This window comes from Perissodus microlepis, chromosome 17, assembly GCF_051167445.1.
Source record: "Perissodus microlepis isolate ML-2025 ecotype Zambia chromosome 17, ASM5116744v1, whole genome shotgun sequence".
In the NCBI taxonomy this organism is placed as follows: domain Eukaryota; kingdom Metazoa; phylum Chordata; class Actinopteri; order Cichliformes; family Cichlidae; genus Perissodus; species Perissodus microlepis.
In genome coordinates, this window is record NC_140477.1 from 31,850,806 (window position 1) to 31,875,996 (window position 25,191).

Sequence of the window (25,191 nt, forward strand, 5' to 3'; positions counted from 1 at the left end):
TAGGTGATCCGAGTCGAGTCACGTCAAGCCAATCTAGGTAGGTACTGGTGGAAAAGGGCTTTAAGCTGACTTATTCCATGGGGCGGGGTTTATGAAAGAGAGACTCTATGCAGTCCTGTGAGAAATTAAGCACACCCACTGATTCAGTAGCTTCTAGAACCACCTGACTTTACATTTAGAATCAGTCTTTACATTGTTCATGTTCTTTAAAGTGTTGCTTTAGTTCATTGAGGTTTGCGGGAATTCGTTTACGCAGAGCTCTGAGATCTTTCCACAGCATTCCAGCTGGGTTGAGGTCTGAACTTCGGACCATTGCTTGATTGTTTTCTTTTTTCAGCCATTCTGTTATAGATTGGCTGCTGTGTTTGAGATCATTGTGCTGTTGCATGACCCAATTTGTGGCCAGTCTTTAGGATTTCAGGGAGGTGGCCTCACATTTGACTCTTGAATACTTTGGTATACAGAAGAGTTCATGAACAGTTTGCATGTAGGAAGTGATAAGAGTGATTTTCTTTTTTTTTAAAGATGAGTTTCATATAGATATTTAAATGCATCTAATTTTGATTTGTCAAAAATGTCTACAATGGAAAAATTAGTGATAGGAGCTAGAAGAAGAACAGCAAATAAAGAGAAGCTGCCGTCTCCATGACCAAAGCATGCGTAACACAAGTAATCTTAAAGCTGATACAGCATAACTTAACTGGTGTTTTGTGACTTAAATAGCTGTGTGGTAACAGTATAACGTGAGGGTGTGGGCATAACAATTTGCCGACATGGCAGAAGCGCGACTGGATATAAAGCTTGCCTTTTTTTGCAGTTGATAATTACAGTAATAAAGTGTGATTCATGCAGATGTTCTTTGGGGATGATACCCGCAGAGCTGTCGTTTTCAAACATTCTCCGTGGGGTTCCATTTTCTCGTTGTGACTCAAATTAATTATCCAGGAAATTATTTATTTATTTCTCTTGTTTTTAAGACCACAAAAATTGGTTAAATTTATAATTCGACCGAACCCGTTTTCCATTGCCTAGATTTAGAGTGTGTGTGTGTGTGTGTGTGTGTGTGTTTGTGTGTGTGTGTGTGTGTGTGTGTGTGTGTGTGTGTGTGTGAGAGAGAGAGAGTGAGAGAGAGAGTGAGAGAGAGAGGCAGCTTCACAGAGCCAGAAATATTTTTCTTTCAAAATTCCACAGAGAAGTCTTTAGAAGTCATTTTACCTGCCTTTGTTTCTCTTTATAGATCTGTTTTTGTTCGTTGCCCTTGCATTTCAATAAAGTGCCTCGGAGGAAATGAGCTCAGTTTCCCCATCAAGTTCAGCGCGACTCTCTGCATCCCTCAATAGAGTCCTGACTGCCTTTTTTCCCTCCTCCGCCTTCCTTTTTGTGTACCTCCCTTTCCTGCATTCTGTCATCAGCTGAGAGATGTGGCACTAGCCACTGGCAATATTTTTAATTCCCAATGCGTCGTCTACTAAACAACAATTTAGAGGGCCCCGTTGGTAGAAAGTGGCAATTTCCTATGAAAGCGCTGGTGTTGCGCTGTATTTCTTCCCCCCATGGCACTGCCAGACACATAGGTCTAGACTGTGCTAATGGTTCCACATTTAACAACCGTGTTCTCCTGCTCCTTCACACCGGATAGAGTTAGGGGAATAATAGAGAGAGGGAGCACGAGGGAGAGAGCAATTTTCAGTGGAAATTTTCAGCATCACCTACGAGAAATATATGTGAGCTAAACCCGCAGGAGAAATCTACCCGCCCTTCTTCACATTTTCATTTGCAGAAAAAAATTAAATAGTTCAGCTGGGAATTTAAGAGGTTTGCACAGAACTGAGTGCAAGACTTTTGAATTCTAATAGGCATGTTGTCACTCACTGTTACATGCCTTCAAACACACAGCTCTAAAATTCACATCTAGAGAAACTTTGTTGCCATGGTTGTATATAGCTGCAGTGACACCGGTTCGCATCCTGATGGCGGGGGCCCGCTGTTGGTTATTTATCCCCATAGGCTTTTCAGATCTTACTTTGGACTTGTGGCTGTTTTGTAGGGGTGCAACGATACACAAAATTCACGGTTCGGTTCGATACTTTGGTGTCACGGTTCGATATTTTTTCGATACAAAAAAATGTTCACAAGCTAACTGCGCTAACACATTAGTTCCCATCAATTGAGCGTTGCGTGGCACATCCGACATACTGTTTTACTTTTGTTCATGACGCGCTTACCATCAGGGTCATGCTTCACATGAAAACCAAGATAGTTCCAAACGCCAGATCTGAATGAGGGTGGGGGAGGCTCAGTTTGGTAGCGTTGAGGCAGTTGCCATGTTGCAACGAGCTTAGCTTCTGTCTTGCTAGCTTGCGCTGCGCTCAGTGGATCTGCACTCGACAGTGTAGCCTAGGCGGAGTAGTCGAACGCAGATCCACTGAGCGCTCAACACAGACAGCATCGTCAGAAGAAAAGTTGATAAAATAAATAAAAAAATTTGTATTGTTCGATACATATGCATACCGACCCGAAAGCACTGTATCGAACGGTTCAATATTGATATGAGTATTGTTGCACCCCTACTGTTTTGTTATTGTCATAGGTTCACAGTTTTGTTTTGTTGTTCTCACTGCATGACCTCCCAGCCCCCCTTGTTTTCCTGTATTATTGGAATCCCGCTTCTTTCTCCTTTCTCTGCACCTGCTCTCTCTGATCAGTTTTTTTCCCCCTCTTCTTTCCCTTGACTTTGATCTTTCTCTCTCCAACATTCTCCCTCCACTCCTTACATCAGGGCTGCAATAATTGGAGATCAGCGTTCCAATGAAAGGCACTAATCAACACTAACCTTCATTTACAATGTAATCTGATATTAACTGCATACGCCCTTTCCCTAAATTGGATTTCACATCTGAAGGACAATGGCCGGTAGAGTTGGCGATACATACTTAGCTGGGCTGGCTTTTCCCACTGCTTCCAAACTCTATGTCATTTACATTCCGCACCAAAGGGTCAACCAACTCAACCAAACTTGAGTTGATAGGTAAACAAAATTTGTGAAAGGAGACATCTGTTATGTTGGATCCATCCAAACATTTAACGTTTAATTGTTACTAGCTACTAGCAGTACCCCGGAACGCCGCTTGAAACTTTCATGAAATCATAGACTGTATAAAACATGGTTGTAGCTTACAGGTTAGAAAAATGAAGCCAATATTGAAGTGCCTTTAACTTGGGTTCTATCCAAAGACCACAAAATGGCAATAGCTGTGGTTACAAAGAGACGTCCGGAAAATAACTTTTTTTCTCGAACTCTGTAAGCACTTTTCTGCTGTTTATGGCCTCAGTCATTGATTTGGGGCCAAAAAAGAAAAAAAAAAGTATTTTGTAAATCTTGGCCATACTATGTCTGAAAATAGGGGATTATATAATTATGGAAGGAAACATAGTCATACTCATTACTCCCCATCACATCTAGTTTTTGGTAACCCAGATGGCAATGGCGCATACGCTCATGTAAAGCTTCAAAATACGGGTCAATTCCTGTGTATTCCTATGCTAAAATCTCCAGTTTATGGTCTCACTTAGTTAAGGACGTTAAATTGTGAAATTAGATGACCTTAGTAAAAATTCTAACGTGACGCTCTTGTTTGATTTCGAAATTGAGCTCCGTTGTCTTTCCATTGTCATTTTTGCCAAATACAATTCCCCATTGCCATGAAATATTATGCTCCAGTTCTCAATGTGCAGTGTTCTTCGTGCTCAAGCATTCACACATACACGGAAAGATATATAAAGGTAACCAAAGATGTACTCAGTCATGCATTAACAAATATATGTAACAGTCCATATATTTAGAGTACATGCAACCCCTTTTTAACTCGTGCATGTAGTAATTCTGCCTGTTGTACATGCCTAGGCACACTTAATCTGTCTACAAAATAATCCATGTGAGCTATTCGTGCCCGATAAAGCATGATTTTCCTCTGTGAGTAATGCAGTGCTTTGTAGGCTAATTCAACACAATGAACAAAGCTAACTGTCACTGAACCTGAAGTAAGATTTACATGTCATTTGAATCCTTCAATTCTTTTGCTGATCTTGTCTGTCAAATTTGCACAAATGTGAGTAAATATGCAGGACAAATTCTGTATATTTACTAAATTGCTGTATGATGCGAAAGGGGGGAGAAAAAAAAACTGACCGCAAGGATATAATGCATGCACTGATTCATCCATCCACCCATACTTTTCCACTTATCCAATTCAGGGTCGGGGGGGCTGGAGCCTAGCCTACCGTAGACACATGCCACACCATGGACAGGTTGCCAGCCTTTTCATCATAGATTGATCTAAAGTCTATGAAATGCCAGACAAATAGTGAAAAAATGCTGTCACAACTTCCCAGAGCTCAAGCTGACTTATTCAAATATCTTGTCCAAAACAAAAGTCCAAAACCTAATAATATTTAGTTACAGTTTTTCTCAGTCGCTTTGGTGCGTTCCTCAGAACACCATTAACATTTGCACAGCAGTTAGTGCATTTCCCAAAGCAATTAGTGCAAACTGCAAAACCTAGTGGATAGCCTGCAAAAGCACGTCACATGCACAGAATTGATTATCCATACCTCAAAAGCAAGTATCCATGTCAATGAAACTGTCAGTGCCATCAAAATGAAAAGTCTTGACACCATCTCTATGAACAAGATAGTCAAATGGCATTGTCATGTTTCCACTATGACAGTTTATAATTTCAGTGTTTCCCATTGCAAAAACAATTGGTGACACCTGAAAATGCTGACGACAGCACTATGGCCTACCTGTACAGCCATCTGAAATGTGCAGTAAAGTCACTGTAGATGTTATGGGAGTCTTGGGAGTAACTGAGACACTGAATACCTACGTTTCACATTTCCATTGTGTAGAAGTGTTTGTAATCCTACAGAATTGTGCAAAAGAAAAATATGCTACAGTCACTTGTTCACTGTAGAATACATGTAAACATAAAATCACCCATTTGGTAGAGCTGTGCACTAATGTGAACAATAAACAGCACATGTAACAGTACAGTAAATCATTCTGGCACATCCAGACGTTCCTGTCTGTCTGGCCACATATTTTCATCTACATCACAACAGATGTTATCCCTCGCAATGCAGCGAGGAAAGTATCTCCTGGAGTGGCGAATCCATCCTCTGCAGGACCCTGCTGTGATGTCGTCACATGCTGCATCCATGGCTGCTAGCAGGGCCATTTGCTCATGTGGATGCCGGTCATAAACTTTCCACCTCCAGGCAGAGAAAAACTCCTCTATTGGATTAAGGAATGGGGAATATGGAGGGAGATATTCAACCAGAAGTCTGTCATGTGCTGCAAACCACTCTCTGACCTGATGGGAGTGGTGAAAACGGACATTATCCCAGACAACAACATACTTGCTGAGTTGGCCTCCACCTCTCTCATTCTCAGGGACTAGGTCCCTGTAAAGAGTGTCTAAAAATGTCAGGAGATGTTGGGTATTGTATGGACCAAGAAGGGGGATATGGGTGAGGACGCCGTTGTCTGAGATGTCTGCACACATGGTAATATTCCCTCCGCGCTGACCAGGGACTTCAGTGGTTGCCCTCTGTCCAATGCGATTTCTTCCACGCCTTCTGCCTTTGGCCAGATTGAAACCTGCCTCATCAACATATATGAATGTGTGCAGTGTTTCCCTGGCTTCCAGCTCCAGTACACGCTTTAGAGAGAGACAGAAATGCAATGTCACAATATGCCTGTGTACAGTAACAAACAGTAATGCATGCATTTGGTAAAACACATTGTAGAGTATGTGCTGTGGAATTGCAAGTGTACTGCATGAAACTACGAAGTACTGTAAAACAGTTTGCAGTGCAGAACATAGAAGACCAGCTTTACCTGCACATACTGGTGACGGATCTCCTTCACCCTGTCACTGTTTCGTTCAAATGGCACCTTATACAATTGCTTCATGTGGATTTCATTTTTCTTGAGTACTCTGTCAATTGTTGAAATTGAAACAGATTCAATATTGCCAAATACCGTGTGATTCTCTATGACAGCGCTTTGTATTTCTCTCAGCTTTATTGCATTGTTTGCAATGACCATTGCACAAATGGCTTCTTCTTGCTGTGGGGTAAAAAGGGGCCCTCTTCCGCCTCCGCGAGGTTGTCTTACAATCCTATGTGGTGCAGAGTGAACTTTTTGTGAAATTGCAAATACAGTACAGTAACATGTGATGTGTCTGAGATGGCACAGTACAGTACAGTGTATTACTGTTTGCATACCTGTTTTCCCTACAGAATGTTTGGATGATTGAACTGACAGTAGTTCTTCCAATATTGGGTTGCACCCTTCGACCAGCCTCCTCCATGGTGAGGCCGTGATTGACAACATGGTCCACAATTGTAGCCCTTATTTCATTAGGAATCCGCCTATATCTGCCTCTTCTCCCTCTTCCCCTTCCCCTTCCTCCCCGCATCCTCACCCCTCTTCCACGGTGCTGACCTTCCATTTTGTGTCACAGAAGTGTAGAAATGGTACACACTAGCTCCTGCGCAGTTTATATATGCTTGCCAATTGGGGATTCACAGGATTCATCCATAATTGACAGTGAACAAGTTGTTTGTCATTGGTTACAACTAAACTTTCACACGCCTCCTCATGAGTGACAGCTGTGATTCACCTGAGATCAATTGTTCAATTTCGGAGACATTTCCAGGAAAAATGATACAGAAAGGTATAGGATTTGCTTGACAGATGGCCAATATTTGGCATGTGATAACTAGTTCAACAATTTTGTGTGTGATGACTCAAGCAATGGATGTATGACTATTAGTTTTATTGGGAACGACTATTCAGCATCCATAGGTATGATTACTTTTGACTGACATGACATAAGCAAATGGAAATGTCAGTAAGCAGCAGGGAAATGTATGGAAGCAACTGATTCATGTCCAAAATCATTTGCAGTTTGTTCAGAGAGAGGAGAAATTGCTACTATGATGTGCACAAATGACTGAGTGTTGTGGAGGTTGAACTAATAGTTATGAGAATTTCAATTCTGATCTGAGAAACGCACCAAAGCGACTGAGAAAAACTGTAAAAGTGACGTATGAGACAGAAAACCACATTTAGGATGTGCAGCCAAAGAATATCTCACTGTTCCCCCACCTTTTTTTCCAATAAGCTATCTTCCTGTCAATCATGCAGTTAATGAACTGACTAATTGTTTTGCCTCTAATAACCACATTAAATATCACTGCTCAGACCTGAGCAGGTACTAGCTGAAAGCTTTAGTCAATGGTTACGAAACAAAGATAAATGGTACCTGCAGTTCAAAGTGTCTGCCCCTTGGAGGCACCTTACGCGCCACTAATGAAAGCATTGGGCGCCTCAGGGAGGACAAAAAAGACTGCTGCTTGGAATGAGGTTAATGAGTGTCCACACGATGACACGACCCACTACAAACGATCAAACCATTAGATTTAAAAAGTCCTTACATGCCGAATAATTGGCTGATCCCTACATCCCAGGTCTTGAATGAATCATTGATCATCTGCGAAGTCTCGCCTTCCCGTCCTTTGTCGACTGCGCTCTTCTCCTCTCACTAAGGTTACAGCTCTAAAACAAAAGTAATTATTCCATACTGCGTCGTGGACTGCTTCTCCAATTCGATTCTACATTAAGATGTAATTCGGCTTGAAACGCAGCGTGGAGTGGAATTTTACGTTTGTGATTGGGTCTTAATGTGCAGGTCGATCAATTTGTAGAGTGTTATCTTGTAAAAATGTTTCCAGCGTGAATGAGTGAGTGGCCAAAGATTTATTTATTTATTTCTTATCTGTGTAAATTTGGCCCTGCAGTCACAAGAAGCCCCATTCCGATCCAATTCCAGCTCGATGCCTTTCTCTTTCTTTCTAGTAGCTTCCTCTAATTGCCTCGATTCCAGTTTGTCCTTTTATTGATGTTCTCCAATGTTGTGACCAATATCTGACCGCTTTCTCCCACCTTACATCCCACCTCCCTTCTTTTCTCCCCTATTTCTTGTCTTGTGTACTTGAAGATAAATATAAAGACATTAGGCTGAGACATTTAAGTGTTCGTGGTGTGGCGTGTACTTAATGATCTCAAAATACATGGATAAAATTTAATATGACCTTTAAATATACAGACCAAGCCTCCAGTAAGGTGCAGTACCTCACTGTGTATTGATTCAAGACATGCTTCGGCCCAGATTTTATACCACACAGAGTAGCCAAGCAGTAAAGGTTTACTGTTCTCAAGCAGGCAGTCGCCAATTTATGATGCTACCTCACGGCTGAAACTTGATTTTAATGATTCAGTTTCACAGACGATCAACTGTTATGGACCACCCCCCCCGTTGGACTCAATTGATGATCTGTCAAACACATGCAAGAAATATGTTTATTTTCTCTTTTTTCTCAGCTCTGATGAACATAGTTTGTAGTCCCTTCTGGTACCTATGTTGTGTCCTCTAAAGTTAAAAAAGACCAGGAAAAATGAAGTGACACAATAAAAAGCAAGTGGCTACAAAGAACTTAATGCCTTTCATATGGCACACACTTTTTTTTTTTTTTTTTGCTTTGTCCTGCTTGCTTGCTGACTCAATTGACATTCAAAGCATTGCAGAGTATCTGGGCATTCATAATATGCCACTAATGTAGTGAGACATGTCATGTTTCTTCTGTGTTTTTTGCATAAAAAGACATTAAAACGGGGTACCTCATCAATCAGTGCTGTGCCGTCTGCGGTGTACCTTAAAGCATTTTAAATTCATTCAGCTACAATGCTTCGTGTCGATACAGAGTAAATCATCTACAAGCCTCCGTTCCTCCTCATTTATCATGTGCCATATTACCACATACTCTCCCAAGTGGCTTTTGTTTTGACGTTGTGTCTCATTGTGATGGACAGTGACTTAAGGATGGCTTCTACTACCTGGCCTCACACACGCAAATCGTAATAAATAATTATCTTAGCATTAGCCTACGGGGCTTCGGGAGTTCTACATCAATCAACTACGAGGCTCGCCTCGATGCTAAGCATGGAGCTGTATAGTGGACGTGGTGCCGCGCCACAATGCTCCAATCCCTCCCTCCTTGTGAAGGGAAATTAAGAAGGTAGTTCATCAAAAGTTCATTAGCATACAGCTCCTTGCTCCGTCCACCCCTATACCCTCCTCATAATAGACACTTAGACGGGCCATGTGAGGAGAATAACAAGTGTGTACTACTTCTGGTTGTGGACTTGTTTGAATTAAAAGACTGCATCGTGTTCTGTGTGCCAAATGAGTTTTCTGACCCCAGGATGAGCAAAAACCTATTTCATATCCAGAATGTACAAAATAACTAAACCAACACATTAAAAATGATTAAAGCCATTTTCCCCTTAAAATATACAGTGGATTTATGTAGTTAAAATAAAGTTGACACTGAATGCATTTCTTCCAATCATCAAAATCCCAGTCTATCCTAATAAGTCAAACATTCATTGAATATTTTCTCATGTGATAATATGCTTCCTACCAATAAATTCACAAAGCTAGAGCTGCTGTGTAAATATTTTTTTCCTCCTGGAGCCAGCTATCTCGTCCTAGTTCACTTTCACACTGCAGCGCAAGCTTCTATTAATGCAATCTGCACAGGAAGCCATGGAGGTCACTCATAAATTTAGTTTGGCTTGCAGCATTTCGCTACTGCATCCCTTCACAGGCTGTATTGCTAACACTAAGCAGTGAATTTTTAACTTATTCTATGCACACAAGACTGTTAAGGAATTTAACTGGGTACATTGGTTTTCCCTCATCATAATTTCCTGTGTTTTCTCATAGTACCTGCTATTCTCTAATAGCACTGCCATATTAATGAAATCAGGCTCATGCTCTCAAAGTAAAATTACCCCTTACCCGGAGTCGGCCTGTGAATAAATATATAAATGGGGTTACGGTGTGAATAGAGAGGCTCAAGGCTGAATCTGTTGAGCCTCACGTGCTTTGTTTGTGTCACAGAAATGAAAGTTGAGGGAAAGGCTCTGACCTGGTCATCCAGCCAATTTGCACTTGTTTGTTTCCTTTACACTGATGTATCCTGTTATATTCACTAAGAGTACATGCTTGTTTCCCAACCCGTTTTTACACTTATTCGATAATGTCTACACCCACCAGGGAGCTGCTGTATTGAGCCCTCAGTGTCTTACTGCTCATCACCAAGCAGCTCCACTGGAGCATGGCTAGTATCAGTGCCTCGCCTATTATTTGCTCTAAGCCTTGGCAATAAGCAAAGGTAACTGAGAGCTAACGGCCAAGTGTTTATATCTGTGCCACAGCAGTTTCACAGCTCTTGAAATATTCATTCAGTACAAAGGTGAATTCACTTACATGCCTTTGACTGGCAGCTGAGGCAATGATTCACAGCTGCTTTGGTGTACATGCGGTCTCCACAAACACTGCATTTGTAGTTTAGAGTTATGTGCGTCTTTATTTGCATTAGGATGCTTTTATGGTCTTGTGTACATCTTTTTCCTGAGAAGGTGGGAGCAGGAGTCAGATATTGCACTCTGCATGTAACATGATCAGAGTCTGCAGTATCTCTCCCTCAGGAAGTCCTGCAGTTCTCTTTAGTGCCTGCTTTACCACTTTTGTCCACCTTGTCAGCATTTAGTGAGAGAAGGAACAAGGAGAGATAGACAGAGGGCAAATTTGCTCTCAGCACCAATTTTTGAAAGACTGGGGAAAGCAACTTTAACTGCGACTTCATTATCAACACCATCTGGACTGGCAAAGGAAAAAACAAAAATACATCCTAGATTATACATGATACGATGTTTTGTTTTCCTTTTGATTACATGCTGATCAGATTGTTCCACGCTCGTGTTTCCATGTCCTTTAGTTGATGCAGACTTGATAGAGCAGGCATGTTTTTGTTTTTCTTATTTTGGCCTGTACAGGCACGGCGACCGATGTTGATCATGCCAATTGCTCCATGTGCTACCCGCTTCAGCTTAGTCCACACAAACTCCTGTTGCTTCCGCATGCAGCGTAAAAACAGATTTCTTAGCTTGCACAACCCAATTTTGTCTTGGAATGGGCTGCACAGTAACTGAGGCAGCAAATAGAGAGACCTTATGTAGAAACTATTGGTGGGGATGAAACTGTTATTATGGTCTATCAAATTCTAATAGAGAGCAGAAGAATTGACTTTTTAATAGTTATAGGTTACTGTTTGATTGTACATTAGCAGGAATCGTACTTATTTGTATTTATGGAAAATGATTACCCTTGGGGTGAGAATCCTCTAATTCGTTTTGTCATAATCAGTGTTAGCTCGTTTTTTTTCCCCTTGCTCATCTGTATTCAGCCTCGTGATTGGCAGTTTATCCGTGAGTCGACCATTCTGACTCGCAGGGGCCAGAAATGGTCAGTCAGACAAATTACATCCTTTTAACCCAACTGTCAGTCAGACGCTTGGTGGACTGAAGCCCTTAGGGGATGTTTTCATGTTAGGCTTTGTATGAAACTGACGAAGTCTCCCACAGTAGTATTACACTGCCACACACACACACACACACACACTAATATACACACACACGCTCTTAGAAAAGCTAGATAATGTGGAGGCCAGGAACACTATTGTCTGTATAGTACCATATCTCTGAGGCGCACATTTAGATTGCTGAGACAATTCACATATTAAGACACCTCCACATAACCCACATCACATTCACACCTTCACATCATCCAGAAGAGCTGCGTTCTTTGCATCAAAGGCACAAGAACATGGGCACGTGCACTCACCCGCACGCGCTCTTATTGTACACGCAGACCATTCAGTCCCTTTTGGCAGTAATAGCTACACTGCGCTGATATGGCGCTTACTCGTTGGGTCTTTTAAAGCGGATTTGCAGGAGGCTTTTTATTTCTTTAAAGGAAAGGAGAAACCTCATTTAGGGGATGACGGTTTGAAAAGATGCTCGCGCAAGAGCTCGATATTCAGCGAGTGGAAGAAAGATGGAGGCGAGAGGAAAGTGGTCACCCAAAAGATCCAGCCTGGCACCAGGGCCCAAGTCTAACCTTAAATCCAGTTTTAGAGAAGACTGAAAATTCAAGTGGATGACTTCAAAGGTGATCACATCAACCAAAGGTGCACAGCTGGAGAGGATTCTTGCAGTCCCTCTTGGCTAAACTAGTCCCAACGTCCCACCACCAGGGGCAGTGTTTGAATATCAGAGTGTTGTTAAAAAAAAATCAAAACAAGGAGGAGGAATGTGAGAAGAATAAAATGGAGAGTGAAGCCGGAATGGGCGAATCCCATAGGTACTATTGATCTGCGGCTGCAACAAACATAGGCTTGTTGCCAGCGAGCATGCTGGTGGTCAGATGTGTGTAATTGATGGAGTTGAGTTTGACACAGTGCTGTAATGTAATCTGGGGCTCGAGTCTCTGTGGCGTTAGAGTGGGAGTGAGAGACATTAAAGAGAGAGGTGAGGGGAAAATGAGGCAGGGTGAGGGTGTATAGTGGGTTGCCGGAAAAAGGCACGGGGATTTGCTGCAGGGACTGTGGGCTGTGTAAATTTGATGTATTAGAACGGTGTATTTCCCTCCTCCCACTCTAGCAACCTCATGGGTTACACACGCAGGAACAATGGCCTTGACTACTGTAATAGGCTTTTATCTAGAGGGACTACTTTCTCAGTCGCACACAGTGTGTAAAGGAGTGTGTTTCACTGTCTGCGATGTGCAGCTTTCCACTTCTTTTGCTTTCTCTGATTTACACTCAAAATAACAACCATTTTGGAAAGATGTTGTGCCGCTCCATTTATAAATAATTTGGAAATGAGCTGTGGGGTCTTGACTTGGGCTTTTTAACATTTATTTTGGCACATTGTTATCTAGCGCTTAAGGCTAAATATTCATGGAAAAATGAGCCCTGGTTGAAACAGTTGTTCACAGACAGACTTGGGCAGTTTTTTCTTGTTTGGTTTCCTTCTGTTTCTTTATTTGTTTGTTTGTCTACATTGTTTTTCCCCCAGCTCTGTGTCTTGTGTGACAGTGTTCCCACTCCTTTGTTCCACTGTAGCTGTGTGTCTAATTTAATTGCAGACCTTTGAAGAGGGATCGATTTGAGAGAGAAGATAACTAAGTTATCAAACTGCTTCATTGACTGGCTCTCTTTTCTCTCTCCATCTTTTTGCCTCCTTCCCTTTCTTGTCCCATCCTACTCTCCCTGACTTCATTCTCTCCCCCCTTTTTACGCCAATTTTCTTCCACTCATTCCTCTTCTTCCCAACCCCCACCCTCCGCCTTTTCTCCTTTGCTGTCTTTCACCCTTGCCCTGCAACCACAGGCCGACAGACCTGTCCTCCGGAGAAGTTTGATTGCGGAGGGGCTGCCAGCAAATGTGTTTCATTGTCATGGCGATGCGACGGAGAGAGGGACTGCGAGAACGGGGCAGATGAGGAGCAGTGCGCCGCGGGTAAGTTTGTGGTGGAAATGGTGAAGGAAGGAGCACATAGTTAAACACGCGGCACACTTTTCATGTTACAGTGCAGTCAGTCTGTTGTATTCCAGTTGGGAATAATGTAACATGTAACCCCAATTCCATAAAAGTGGGGACACTGTGTAAAACATAAATATAAACTGAATGCAGTTATTTTACTTATAATAGAACACATCAAATGTACCATTCTAAGAAAAATATTGTCTCTTTTTGACTTTGATGTCTCAAAAAAGTTGGGACAGGGCCGTGGTTTCCACTGTGTAGCATCTGCTGTTCTTTTAACAACTGTCTGTAAACATCTGGGAACTGAGGAGAGCAGCTGCTGGACTGGTAGAAGAAAATGACTGTCTCTATCTTGTCTCATATAAGATTCTGGCTGCTCAACAGTCCTGAATCTTTCTTGTGATGTTTTTCTTTTTGCAATGCTCCCAATGTTTTCAGTCGGTGAAAGTCTGGACTACACTTAGGCCAGTGGAGCATCCAGATGTTGTAATAGACACAGGATGCAGTTTAGTATAGTGTCATGAAAAAGACATCATCTTGATGGAAACATATGTTGCTCTAAAACCTGTACGTATACCTGTATTCATGGTTCCTTTCCAGATGTGTAATCTGCCAAAACTGTAGGGCTGATAACAAGCCCGACTGTCCCTCTCCTCTTTAGTCCAGAGTGTGCGGCGTCCATCTTTTAGCCATCTTTAGTCATTTTACCATGGTTGATTTTAAATGAGATGTTACTCAGCAAAGATGGCAGCATTTATGCATGCTTTCATCTCATGCTTGCATCTTCTTTGTCTGATAGAGCTTTAACCTGCATTTGTGAATGGCACTGAGTCCATGCACTGATTTCCATGACAGAATCATGCCTGTTGTTAACGCAGTGCTAGAGATCACAGGCATCCAATATTGACTTTCAGCCTTTATATTATAAAGCGTAAATGATAAGACGCCCAAAGTCTTTGAAATGTTATGTTGAGGAACATTGTTCTGAAATCGTTCCACAATTTGTAAATGCACTTTTTTTTTGCAGATTGTTGAACCTCTGCCCATCGTTACTTCAAAGCATCCTAACGCTTTTGGAATTGACTGCTAAATTTCTTGTCATCTACTTTACAGTCATGATGGAAATCAAGCCCAAGTCTGTCTCTTCAGAAAGCACACACTTGTTTGATCAGCAATGCCCTCGCATGTTTTTAGTAATTACGCATACATTGACTGCTGTCACACTTTGTAGCATACATCCTCCCAGCTGATATCAAAGCTGTAGGAAAAAGGGGTATTGATTTTCATCAGCATAAACATCTGGCCTGCAGCATTATTGATTTTAAACCTGAAACAAACACATGCAACCACAATGAAGAATATAGATTGCATGTACAGTTTGCCCTTTATGTTCTGAATTTCTCTAATATCTCTAATATAATGTTGGTGCCTTTGTCCAAATGAAAAATGGCTTTTTTACTGTCACAGTCATTATGTTTTAATGGAGACAAAGTGGGGTCATTTTAGACCAGTTTTTGTATGCAGGGGCCTAAAGCAGAGAGAGCATGTACCAAGTGTCCTCACTAGGAAACTACAAGATTATCTGCGTGATGCATTTCAGATTATTCCCATAATGCTGGCATTGTCCTTCAGAAACTTTGACATTCATATATTCTCATGCTGAAGATGAGGCACAAAGATGTGCAGACTCCCCAATTTGGCAGTCAACAAAACTCTACAAATGCCTCCTCATGTATTATTATTAATACAGTGTTGCTGTTAGCTGTAACATGCTGCCTTCAAAAACCATGGATATTGGCTCACCACATAAGTCACAGGGGCATCTGCACACTGCGAGTGCATCACATGCCTCTTCATCACAGTTAAAAGTATCGGTTTGCAGCTATTGTTTGCTTCCACAGAGGGATCCTGTGGTTTGCACCAGCATGGATCTCTTTCTCCTTAATGTCTCTTCTGCGAACTCTCCTCTTTGATTTCTTTGTGTTCTGTCCGCATCTTCTTTTTTGTTCAGTGTAATAATTCTCATTAAATGCCATCCACAAAAAAATTGATATAGCATAGTATAGTGATACTTTGTGTGCCGATATTATATCGATATAGAGACCCAAATATTGATGCTTTATTACATAAATTCAAGTGCTCTGTGAATTTTGTGAACAAGAGGGACTGCAGGGTCGCCTTATAGCAAGTGTGAATTTAAATGTGAATTCTTGTCTTTATCACACTTAACTGTTGTTTTATGAGAAACAGATTGCATCATAAGGTGATAAACTCTGATTTGTTATTGCACAGCATATTGCAAAATGTTAAAAATCGTAACAATATCGCATCATGAGTGAAGTATTGTGAAAATACCATATTGTGGGCCGTCTGCTGATTCCCACCTCTCTATTGTCTATATGGAAAAAAAAAAGCTTTCACACATCAGCTGCGTGCTAATCCAGAATTTTCTTAGTGTAAAACACATGAAATCTGGAATTTGTTACAATTTTTCCACATTTTAAAAGTTGCGATAACTGTTTTGGGGTTTGTTTGTTGTTCTCATGGTTAGCAGGATGTCCTAACTCATCTTCTTTCCCACACCTTCCTTCTAGTCTTTTCTGTGTTTGTCCAAGTTCATCTGTTTTTATTGTGTGTGTGCGCTTTAGGTTGACGGTAGCACAAGGAGATCTCTTTAGGGAGTCTATGACCATGACCTAATGAAAACAGCAGGCACTGTTGATTTAGTCATGTAACCCAAGCTGCACTGTTCACATACTGTCTGTATCTCGTGTAGTTTTCTTCCCATGTTTGCTTAGCACCTGTAATTTTCCATTGTATTTCTGTGTATTGATAGTCTTCCATTGCCTTTCATCTGCCTGGCCTGGCCAACTCTTCATCACCTTTTTCAGTAGAAAATAAAGTGGTTAATATGCCTGTGGAAAAAAAAAAAGAAATTCATAGGGCCCTTGATGGTAATTGATTTACTGTCTGAAGTGGTTTGATTATATAGGTGGGTGTTATAGACGTTCTGCTGCAGAGACCAGCCTTTGATGAATATTAAAAAGTTGACCGGACATTTAGAGATCACACATTAAAGCTGACTTAAAGCCCAACAGCACAATGGATCCATTAACGCTAGTCTTTATTTTCATGAAAACTTAACTCTTTTTCCAAAACACAAAATTTCACAAAACCGTTCAGAGTATCTGAAATTCAAATTTCATATCCATCAGTTAAACACAGAGTGCAGATATCGCCTTATTACAGATGCGGATAACGAATTCCATAAGTGGAGGAACACAAATTAAGAACACTACAGCGTTTAAAAGCACCACCTTGCAGTTTTACACCTCCACCAGCCTCTGAAGGTACAGTTTACTTGCAGGTCTGCCGAGATTTGACATTTGAAGTTTTTTTTTTAAATACAAAATGTCAGCTCTTCATCATATTATGTGGGAAGTCACAAAAGAGGATTCATTGTTGGTAAAAGTATTAAAAGAGCTGTAGTCACAAAGACTCCTCTGCTTACATGACTGTTTACTTCTCTGTCACTTTAGTCACAGCGTGGTAGTAGCAGCAAAACAGGTACTGTGTCTACATTCTGAGTCTGTGTGCGTCATCGTGGGAATGCATGTTCCTGAATACACCTCCTCTACAAACACTCCTTTCCATTAATCTGAGGACATGTGATCATATCAGTTTCATGTCTAAATAAGCACTCTCATTACTTTGTCATGAAATCTGTGATGGAAATATTTGCAGGTCATATCTAGCAATACTCATGTGTCACTTTCAGTGTGGCACAAGATTAAAGTTTGCATTTGCCCCTATAACACACACGCACACATACACACCCCCTTGTGTGTTTATGGGGCAAGTCATATAACATCTCTGAAGAGGGCTTCTGTCTGAGTAGATTTTACAGAATATAGAGAATATAATGTTACCGTAGCTTAATGCTGGTGTAGTCCATGCAGGGGTCGAAGTGGGATTTGGCAGGTGGGAGAACCCTAAGATGGAGCGTAGTAGTGTAATGTGGAGAAAAGTATCGCTTAGAAATGCTTCACACAGTAACTTGTTTTGTGAGCGACAGAAGGGATTTCTTTGTGTGCAGGCTGTGACCAGCGCTGCTTCTCAGAAAATCACTGCTCTTGGGAGATTTAGTCAGCTAAATTCAGTATGATATAAGCAAATGACTCGATAGCTGATTTTTCTAAACCTAATAAAGCTTGTATGAAATGTAGAATTGAGCAAGTGAATTTAATCAGCAACATCAGCATAAATTAGAATAGATGTCTGCTACCCTTGATGTTAACTAACTTTAACCATGAGCACCACAGCCGCTCTACAGCAGTGCAACATCACTGTAATGTTCACAACAAACTAACCAGTTTAGACTAGACTAAACTGCACAGTAGTTTCATGAAAACTGGGAATAAAACAGAATTGGTATACTCACAGTTTGTTGATTTAAAAACTAAAATGAATTAGGACATTACATATAAGATTTAAATTTCATCTGCAGAGCAGTTATTAAAATGATCTCTCATCTGCCCTCTCTCTTTCTTACATCTTTTTCTATCATGCATTTAGGTTTTTTTCCCTCCCTGGGAAATGCACTAACTGTTCATTCATGTAGCAGACACATTTTGTGAAAGATTTCACAGAAACAGTTTGTGTGTTTGATGTTTGTGTAGCTACATTTAAAATTGCCAGCCACAAAAAAAAAAAAGTACTAGTCCATTTCGGTGCACTCTTCGTCTGTAGCGCTGGCTAGATGCTATTAAGTACAGTGAACTTTATTTACATCTGCACCTTGAATGCACACAGGTATGAGAGGGGGGGAAGCAATGCGTTGTGGGTGTCATTATTTATCTCAATACTGTCAGTGGTGCTGCAGCACAAGAAAAAATATAAAAGTATATGCATGTGTCAGCTCACCTCCTTCTCGTCCTTTAAACAGATAAAGATAAAACATTTGCAAAGACTAATGAGACCAGCACTCCCTTTGGGTATCTGGTAACCTAATTTTTTCCCGCTCTTCCATTTGTTGTTCTTGGAAAAGTAATCTTTAATTGATGTACCAGACACAGCTGGAACATCAAATGAGTGTTTGCCACACAAACAATGAAGTTCAGTTACGTGATAAACATTTGGAAGCAGAATAACGGACCAATAGCCCTGCCTGACTTTCTTACAATGTCATGATTGTGGGAGCGTACTCATCAAGATCTTTGGTAAAACTGTAGAAATGGCTGCACAGAGAGAGAGAGCGAGAGACCGCTATACCACCCACAAACACAAATTAGTTCATCGATGGTGTGTCTGAAAACATAGTTCCTTTTTGAAATCTGTTACTTTCATCCATCCCCTATTAGGGCTGTTCGATATAACGATATATATCGGATGACGATATAAAAACGTCTATCGTTTCATTTTACGCAATCGTTTGTTTCGTGGTGTCGCAAAATAAACCGTTTACGGTAACATTTTTTCATCGTTTTGATGGTCACTGTAGTGGCTATATTCATTTCTTAAAGTTCTCTCTTTCTCTTATATTTAATATAACCAGACTACAGACAGACAAGCGTTTGTTTTTATGCGTTGTCGTTAGCAACAACGACGGTAAAACCACCGCGTGTCCGCTTGTTTATGTTCCACATAAACCTTTCACAATAAAGCTCAAGATCCTGTTGAGACTTTTCAAAATAAACTGAATCACGTGAAAGATGCAGAGTGTTACGGATGAGAAGCAAAAAAGAGCCGCCAGGTGCTAAAAAATAAACCTTAGACTCAAACGTTAGAACAGGCTTTTCCCCGCAGCACGCCGTGTAATAAATACTCACGCCATTACAACCTATGTCTAAAAAATGTATCGTTTCATGCATCGGTTAAAACACTCGACTCCAGGTACACGACACCCAGCTGGAAACACTTAACGCAACAGAATTTACAGAAAATGTTACATTTTTGTGATTTATATCGTTATCGGACGATAGATGTCTTAATATCGGGATATGAGATTTTGGTCATATCGCACAGCCCTATCCCCTATCCTTACTGCTGCCGTCACCACCTTCCTGCACCTTTGATCTCCCATCTCAATTTCCCTCCCTCCGTCAGCAGCTACAGTTGTACAGCTAATGTTAATTTGGGCCGCTAATTGAGCATATCCAAATGTTGAATAAAACATGGATCCAGGAAGAGAGGATCTCTGTTACATTAAGAGGAGGCCTCTGAAGAAAGTTTATGAGCCTTTAATTTATGTTAATGTGAAATTGCATGTGTTTAGGCACACATCAGCTGCAAGCTATGTGTTTGCATGCTTCATAGTGTGCAGATGCTAAAACGTTTTGGGGTTTTTTCAACACTGATAGAGTATTTTCAAGATGGATGAACTCACTTTTTTCCAATTTCTGTCTTATTAGGTGAAGAATTCAACCAACAAATGCCAGAAAAGTGTCCTTTACCACTTCAACTTATAATTTTAATACATTGAGCTGTTCTCTAGAGCTCTAGAAACAAGGGGCTCATTCCGACCTAACAATAAAATGATTCATATAACATGTGTAGTCAACAATGCCCAAATGAAAACAGAATTATGAATAACATATGATATTTATGCTAATAGAGGCAGTTCAATCTTACACACTGGTCCTAATTTCCTCGTGCAACAATAAACTGACATTTTGAATTCTTCAACATATCAGTTGAATGACTGAATGTGCTTCTGTCCTTTCTACCTGGAGAAAGTAGAAAGTCGATTTTTGTAAAAGATCTTTTTTTTTAATCCATCTTGCTTGACACATCCTCTTCCTCTCTGTTACTTTCTTCTAAGTGTACTAACCCTTCTGTAGAAGCAGCACAACTGTATCACAGTGAGCCAGGCTACTTTATCTTTACAGCAATAAAAAAGGCTGCATTCATGCTTATGTATGTATTCAAACAAACAAACAAAAAAAAGATTAGTTACATAGCTCCAACATAAGCCTTTTCATACAGACATCCTAACCCACACCTAGTCTATTTGGAATGATAAGCTTGTCCAGTTGGGCCTGTCACACTCTTATTCTTGATTGTTCTGTATTTTTGTCATTTAAAATTGTCAAGGAGCAAGTCTACGTAGAAGTAGGCTATGCTGATTAGTCTTATTTCATGTACCTCAAAAACATTGTATGCTTGCTTATAACAAAGATTTCTTGTTCAAGTTTCATCTCAAATCATCAAAATGTGCAGAGAAGGTCAGGATAGGGGTACAGTGAGTGCCTCTAGCCATCTGTAAAACACGGTGGATGCCCTGTCATGGTTTTGGGCTTCATTTTAGCCAGGGATGTTGGCGCTCTTGTCAAATTTGATGGAATTATGACAGCAGGAAAGTGCCATTAGGTTTTGATCCACCAGTGCTTTATGGAAATGTCCAATTGGCAACATCTTTATTTTTTAGTATAACAATGATCCCAAAGGCAATGCCAATGCAATAAAATCATACCTGGATAAGAACACACAATGAAACACTGTCAGTCATGGACTGGCCTCCCCAGAGACCTCAACATTGTTGAAGGAGTGTGGGATCATCTTGACAGAGAGGACCAAAAAAGGCAGCCATCATCCAAGAAACAGCTTTATATGTCCTTCATGTAGCCTGAACTATTCCTGAAGACTACTTAAAGAAAGCTTCACAAAGAGATTTGTTGAAGAATAAAGGTGGTCATACCAATTGTTTTTAAAATTCAAGCTTAATAGAATTGTACAAACTCAGTCCTTTCCCTTGTGATGGAATTCCATGTATGTTTGCACACATTTCAGTAAATTAGTGCAGCTATTTCCCATTTTCCTTGGAAAAAAAAACAAAAAAATGAGGGGTGGTTCAAGACTATTCCATAGTACTGCAGTGTTCAACTCAGTTGCTGAGAGGGCACCTTTGCGACAGTGAGTTACTAGAGCTGCCCGTGTCAGTTTTGCCATCAGTGGTAGGTCAGGTCAGTAGGTTGTAGATTTTGTTGTGTAGAAAATCACTCTCCATTGCTCTGATGAAGGCAGGAGTTACATGGTCCTGAACATGTTTTTGTCTTTTTGCCATTTGAGGAAATCTGCATTTGCTTTATTTTTGAACCTTAAAGTTTGCCACTTAAACATAGCATTACCACATCTTTGGTGTTTTTAGTTCTTTTCTTCACACTCTGATGTGATGGTTTTATAGTCTCCAGTCTCCAGTCAGTGAGGGCATCTATATCTATGCCCAGTGCATATGCCTCTTTTTGTCTTTGCTTTAGTTTCATCTCTCTGCAGTGCTAATACTCGCTCCAGATATTTCCAGCAGAATGTTTCTCTGTGTGTTGTTCCCCTCTCTGTCCTCATCTGCAGAAAGGGAGAAAGACAGTAGTGTGAAAGCTCCCGCAGGCCCCGAGGACCTGTTGCTCTTTTCACATCAGCCAGTGCTGCTGCGTTACATTACAGCAAGTTGCTGCCGAATGGATGCCCAGGGATATGTTAGATGGTGTTTTATAGCAGGGCAGAGAGGAGCCGAGCAGAGGGAGAGATTATTGTGTACTGTATGTGTGTGTTTTTCTGATGGAAAATAAAAAGAAGCAAGTGGGGGGAAAAGTTGCACATCTTAATAAACACGTTTATCAGAAAGCTCAGGTGCTTTTTGCACAGAGTAAGTATCCTAATGAAAAACACAGATAAAAACTACACAAATGAAAACATATACCTGCACATCCCCTTTTCCTATACATCTACACACATGCAATATGTAGCTTCTTTATTATAGGAAGCTATAGAAAAAAAACATGGATTCCATTATTTGATAACAGATCAAAGAAGACGAAGAAGAGTGCACTGACATAAAAAAAAAAGTCTAGTCGTCGTAATGCATTTTTCCCTCTTTAATCTTGCTTCACCCACATTTACACTACAAGAGGTGGCTGCATAGATACAGAGTGCTAGCCGTTGTCTCAGAGTTTCTTCCCATTATGTTCTCCTTCATTTATAATCCTTTGACTGCTCTCACTGTGTGCGTAGGTGTAATGTAATGGAGCGCCAGCACACAAACAGGCTCACTAGGCACCCAGAGGCGGTTGCACTTCAGTTTCGAGCAGACTGTTTTCTTCCATTGATGGTTTTAAGAACATTACTCATTCCTCTTTCACCCCCCAACCCCGGCCAAGCACACACACATACGCCCTCTCAGTATTACTTGGAGATGACAGTGAAGCCTGTTTGTCTGAAAATTGATCAAGGTGCAAACACCGCTTAGCTCGAGTCAGATCTAGGATCTTTTCACTTTACTGCTTTTCCTGCCCAGCGAGCTCTAGACAGCTGAAGGACCCACCACACTTTCCAGGCAAGCAAATGTTTTCAAAGCCCCATTGCTATTTTTATTTTTAACTTAATGATTTATTTGTCACCTAAATGGCTGCTGCTAACGCAGTGGTAGTAATTTGCTAATACATAATCACATTATGTGATTGTCTTGCTCTACTAAAAGCCATTAGCAAAGAATTTAAAGCAACAATGAGCCACATTCAAATTATTAAAGCAGTTATGACTTAATAGTTTTTGTCAGACTAAAACCAGGCACTAAGTAAAGTCAATGGTTGTCATGTGAGCAGGTATGAGGTGAACAGAGTGGACTCGGCAAACTAAACTCTTAACTACAGACTTTTTAATGGGGGAAAAAAGCAATGAAAAGTAAAAAAAACAAAAAAAAAACAACTCAGCAATAACAGGGCATACTATGAATTGACTAACTGACAACAAGCTAACTTGACATTTAGAAAACGTCACCGTCAATGACGGAGTATGTGTCAACAAACAGAGAGCGATGCAGACAATATATACACAAGAGGGTGATTAAGGGAAGTGGACACACCTGGGGAACACAGCTGAAGAGAATCATAACTAACGAGACAAGGGTAGCTGACAGGGGATTTCTTTAAATCACCCCGTAGTTCTTCAGCTTGAGACACCTGAGTTAGAAAACACAAACACTGCAGTTGTCTTTCACTCGCGAGGGCAGTCATGGACGCACGACCTGCGTCTCATCACTGTCCGCGTGCTTTATTTATACTTTTCTCTCTCTCTCTCTGTGTGTGTGTGTGTGTGTGTGTGTGTGTGTGTGTGTGTGTGTGTACAAATAGAACTCTGAGCTGAGGTTCCCCTTTTTCTAAATCTGTATGTTCTTACAGAAAGAGGAAGCTGTTAGTTGTTTATCACACAAAAGTACATGTCAAAAGTCACGTAGACATTTGCTTAGTGATCAATAAGAGAATACATTTCATGTAGCTGATCACACTATATACAATTTTCTTCTGACATTCCCTCCTGTTTATCACGAAATGAAATGTACATGTTATCAGTAAGTAACTACTTGTCTTTCACATTATTAGTTACTACATCATTAGTTGCACTTCATCTTCATCTTACAAATAGGAAAAGAAGTCTTCATGATCTTCATCGGTTTCAGTACATCTGTGAAATTACAGCTTTTAAACAAGGAATAACACAAGTAAAGAAAAATAAAATAAAACCAGGAAAACTCCAACGCCGATCAACAGTCTCTTTAGAATCTGAAGCCATGTTTAATGAATGTACATTATCTGGCATGTAGGTGCAGCATGTGGTGTTGAATAAGACACACAATCCTCCTTTCTCAGCCAGGATCATGTCCAGTGCTACACAATATTGCATTACAGCAATTCTGAGAGCGTCTAAAACTGAACATCACACAGACGAGAGAGGAGACAATAAAACAAGAAGTAACACACACAGAGACTCAGATTCAGGTACGTGAACTCAAAACTGGGACTCGGGGCAAGGCCACTATGACATGACATACTGGGGATATCCAAACATATTCACGGAGACAGAGCCCAGAGAGACCAGACACTGAGAAGGAATAATCAAAGGTACACAAACGTGGGGACACTGATGACAGGACACAGAGACAGACTGGGCACGAAGGGAAACAAACATAAACAAACCAGAAATCAAGACTTATAAATAACAAACTAGGAGGCATTGGAAAATAACATTCACGAACTAGAACATAAACTATCAACCAATAACAAGTCCAGAACCACAACTCAAAATACTGGGTCAAAGACCCAGCACCATGACAGTCATATAATTCAAGCCATCCAAAATTGTAATTTGGTCATTGTGCTGTCATGTCAAGCACCACAATTAATGACCAGCCTATAATAAATTCAATCTTCTGACAATAATAATACAATTATTTTCGGACAGGCAAGCAGATGAGCATGGCTATGTGGCTTACACATGTGATGTGCGCTTGACAGAAATTGAGGACAGTGATAAGAGTTAACACTGAGGAAGAGAAGGGAGTAACGGGCATGTCAGTTTTAACGTTCAGTGGCTGAAATCTTACATGCCCAGAGTGCTCTTTGTGCAAATGGACGTCTATGTGTACTGTATATCTAGACCACCGGGACATTCATCATACAGGAGCTGTATACAGACATACACACACATTTTCAGTCTGCAGTGATTGCTTGTGAGGCTGTTAATATTCAGTTCTAAGCTGCTGTCAGATGGCATAATGATTGAGCTGTTGAAATATCCTGTTCTATTCAGTATACCGGCCGTGTTGGGCTGCGTTTGTGTTCAGTGTGTGTGTGCACAGTCCCTATAGTCCCAGCTCATCATGAAGGTGGTTAAGAGAAG

General features: G+C 40.8%; 1 protein-coding gene across 3 annotated transcripts in view; it reads left to right on the forward strand.

Moving 5' to 3' along the window:
- lrp8 (low density lipoprotein receptor-related protein 8, apolipoprotein e receptor) overlaps positions 1-25,191 on the forward strand; it is a 174,492-nt gene that overhangs the window by 87,557 nt on the left and 61,744 nt on the right. For all 3 annotated transcript variants that reach the window (XM_084909628.1, XM_084909629.1, XM_084909630.1), the window contains exon 4: positions 13,366-13,494. In XM_084909628.1, coding sequence (XP_084765754.1) covers positions 13,366-13,494 — 129 coding nt within the window. The remainder of the gene's footprint in view (positions 1-13,365; positions 13,495-25,191) is intronic.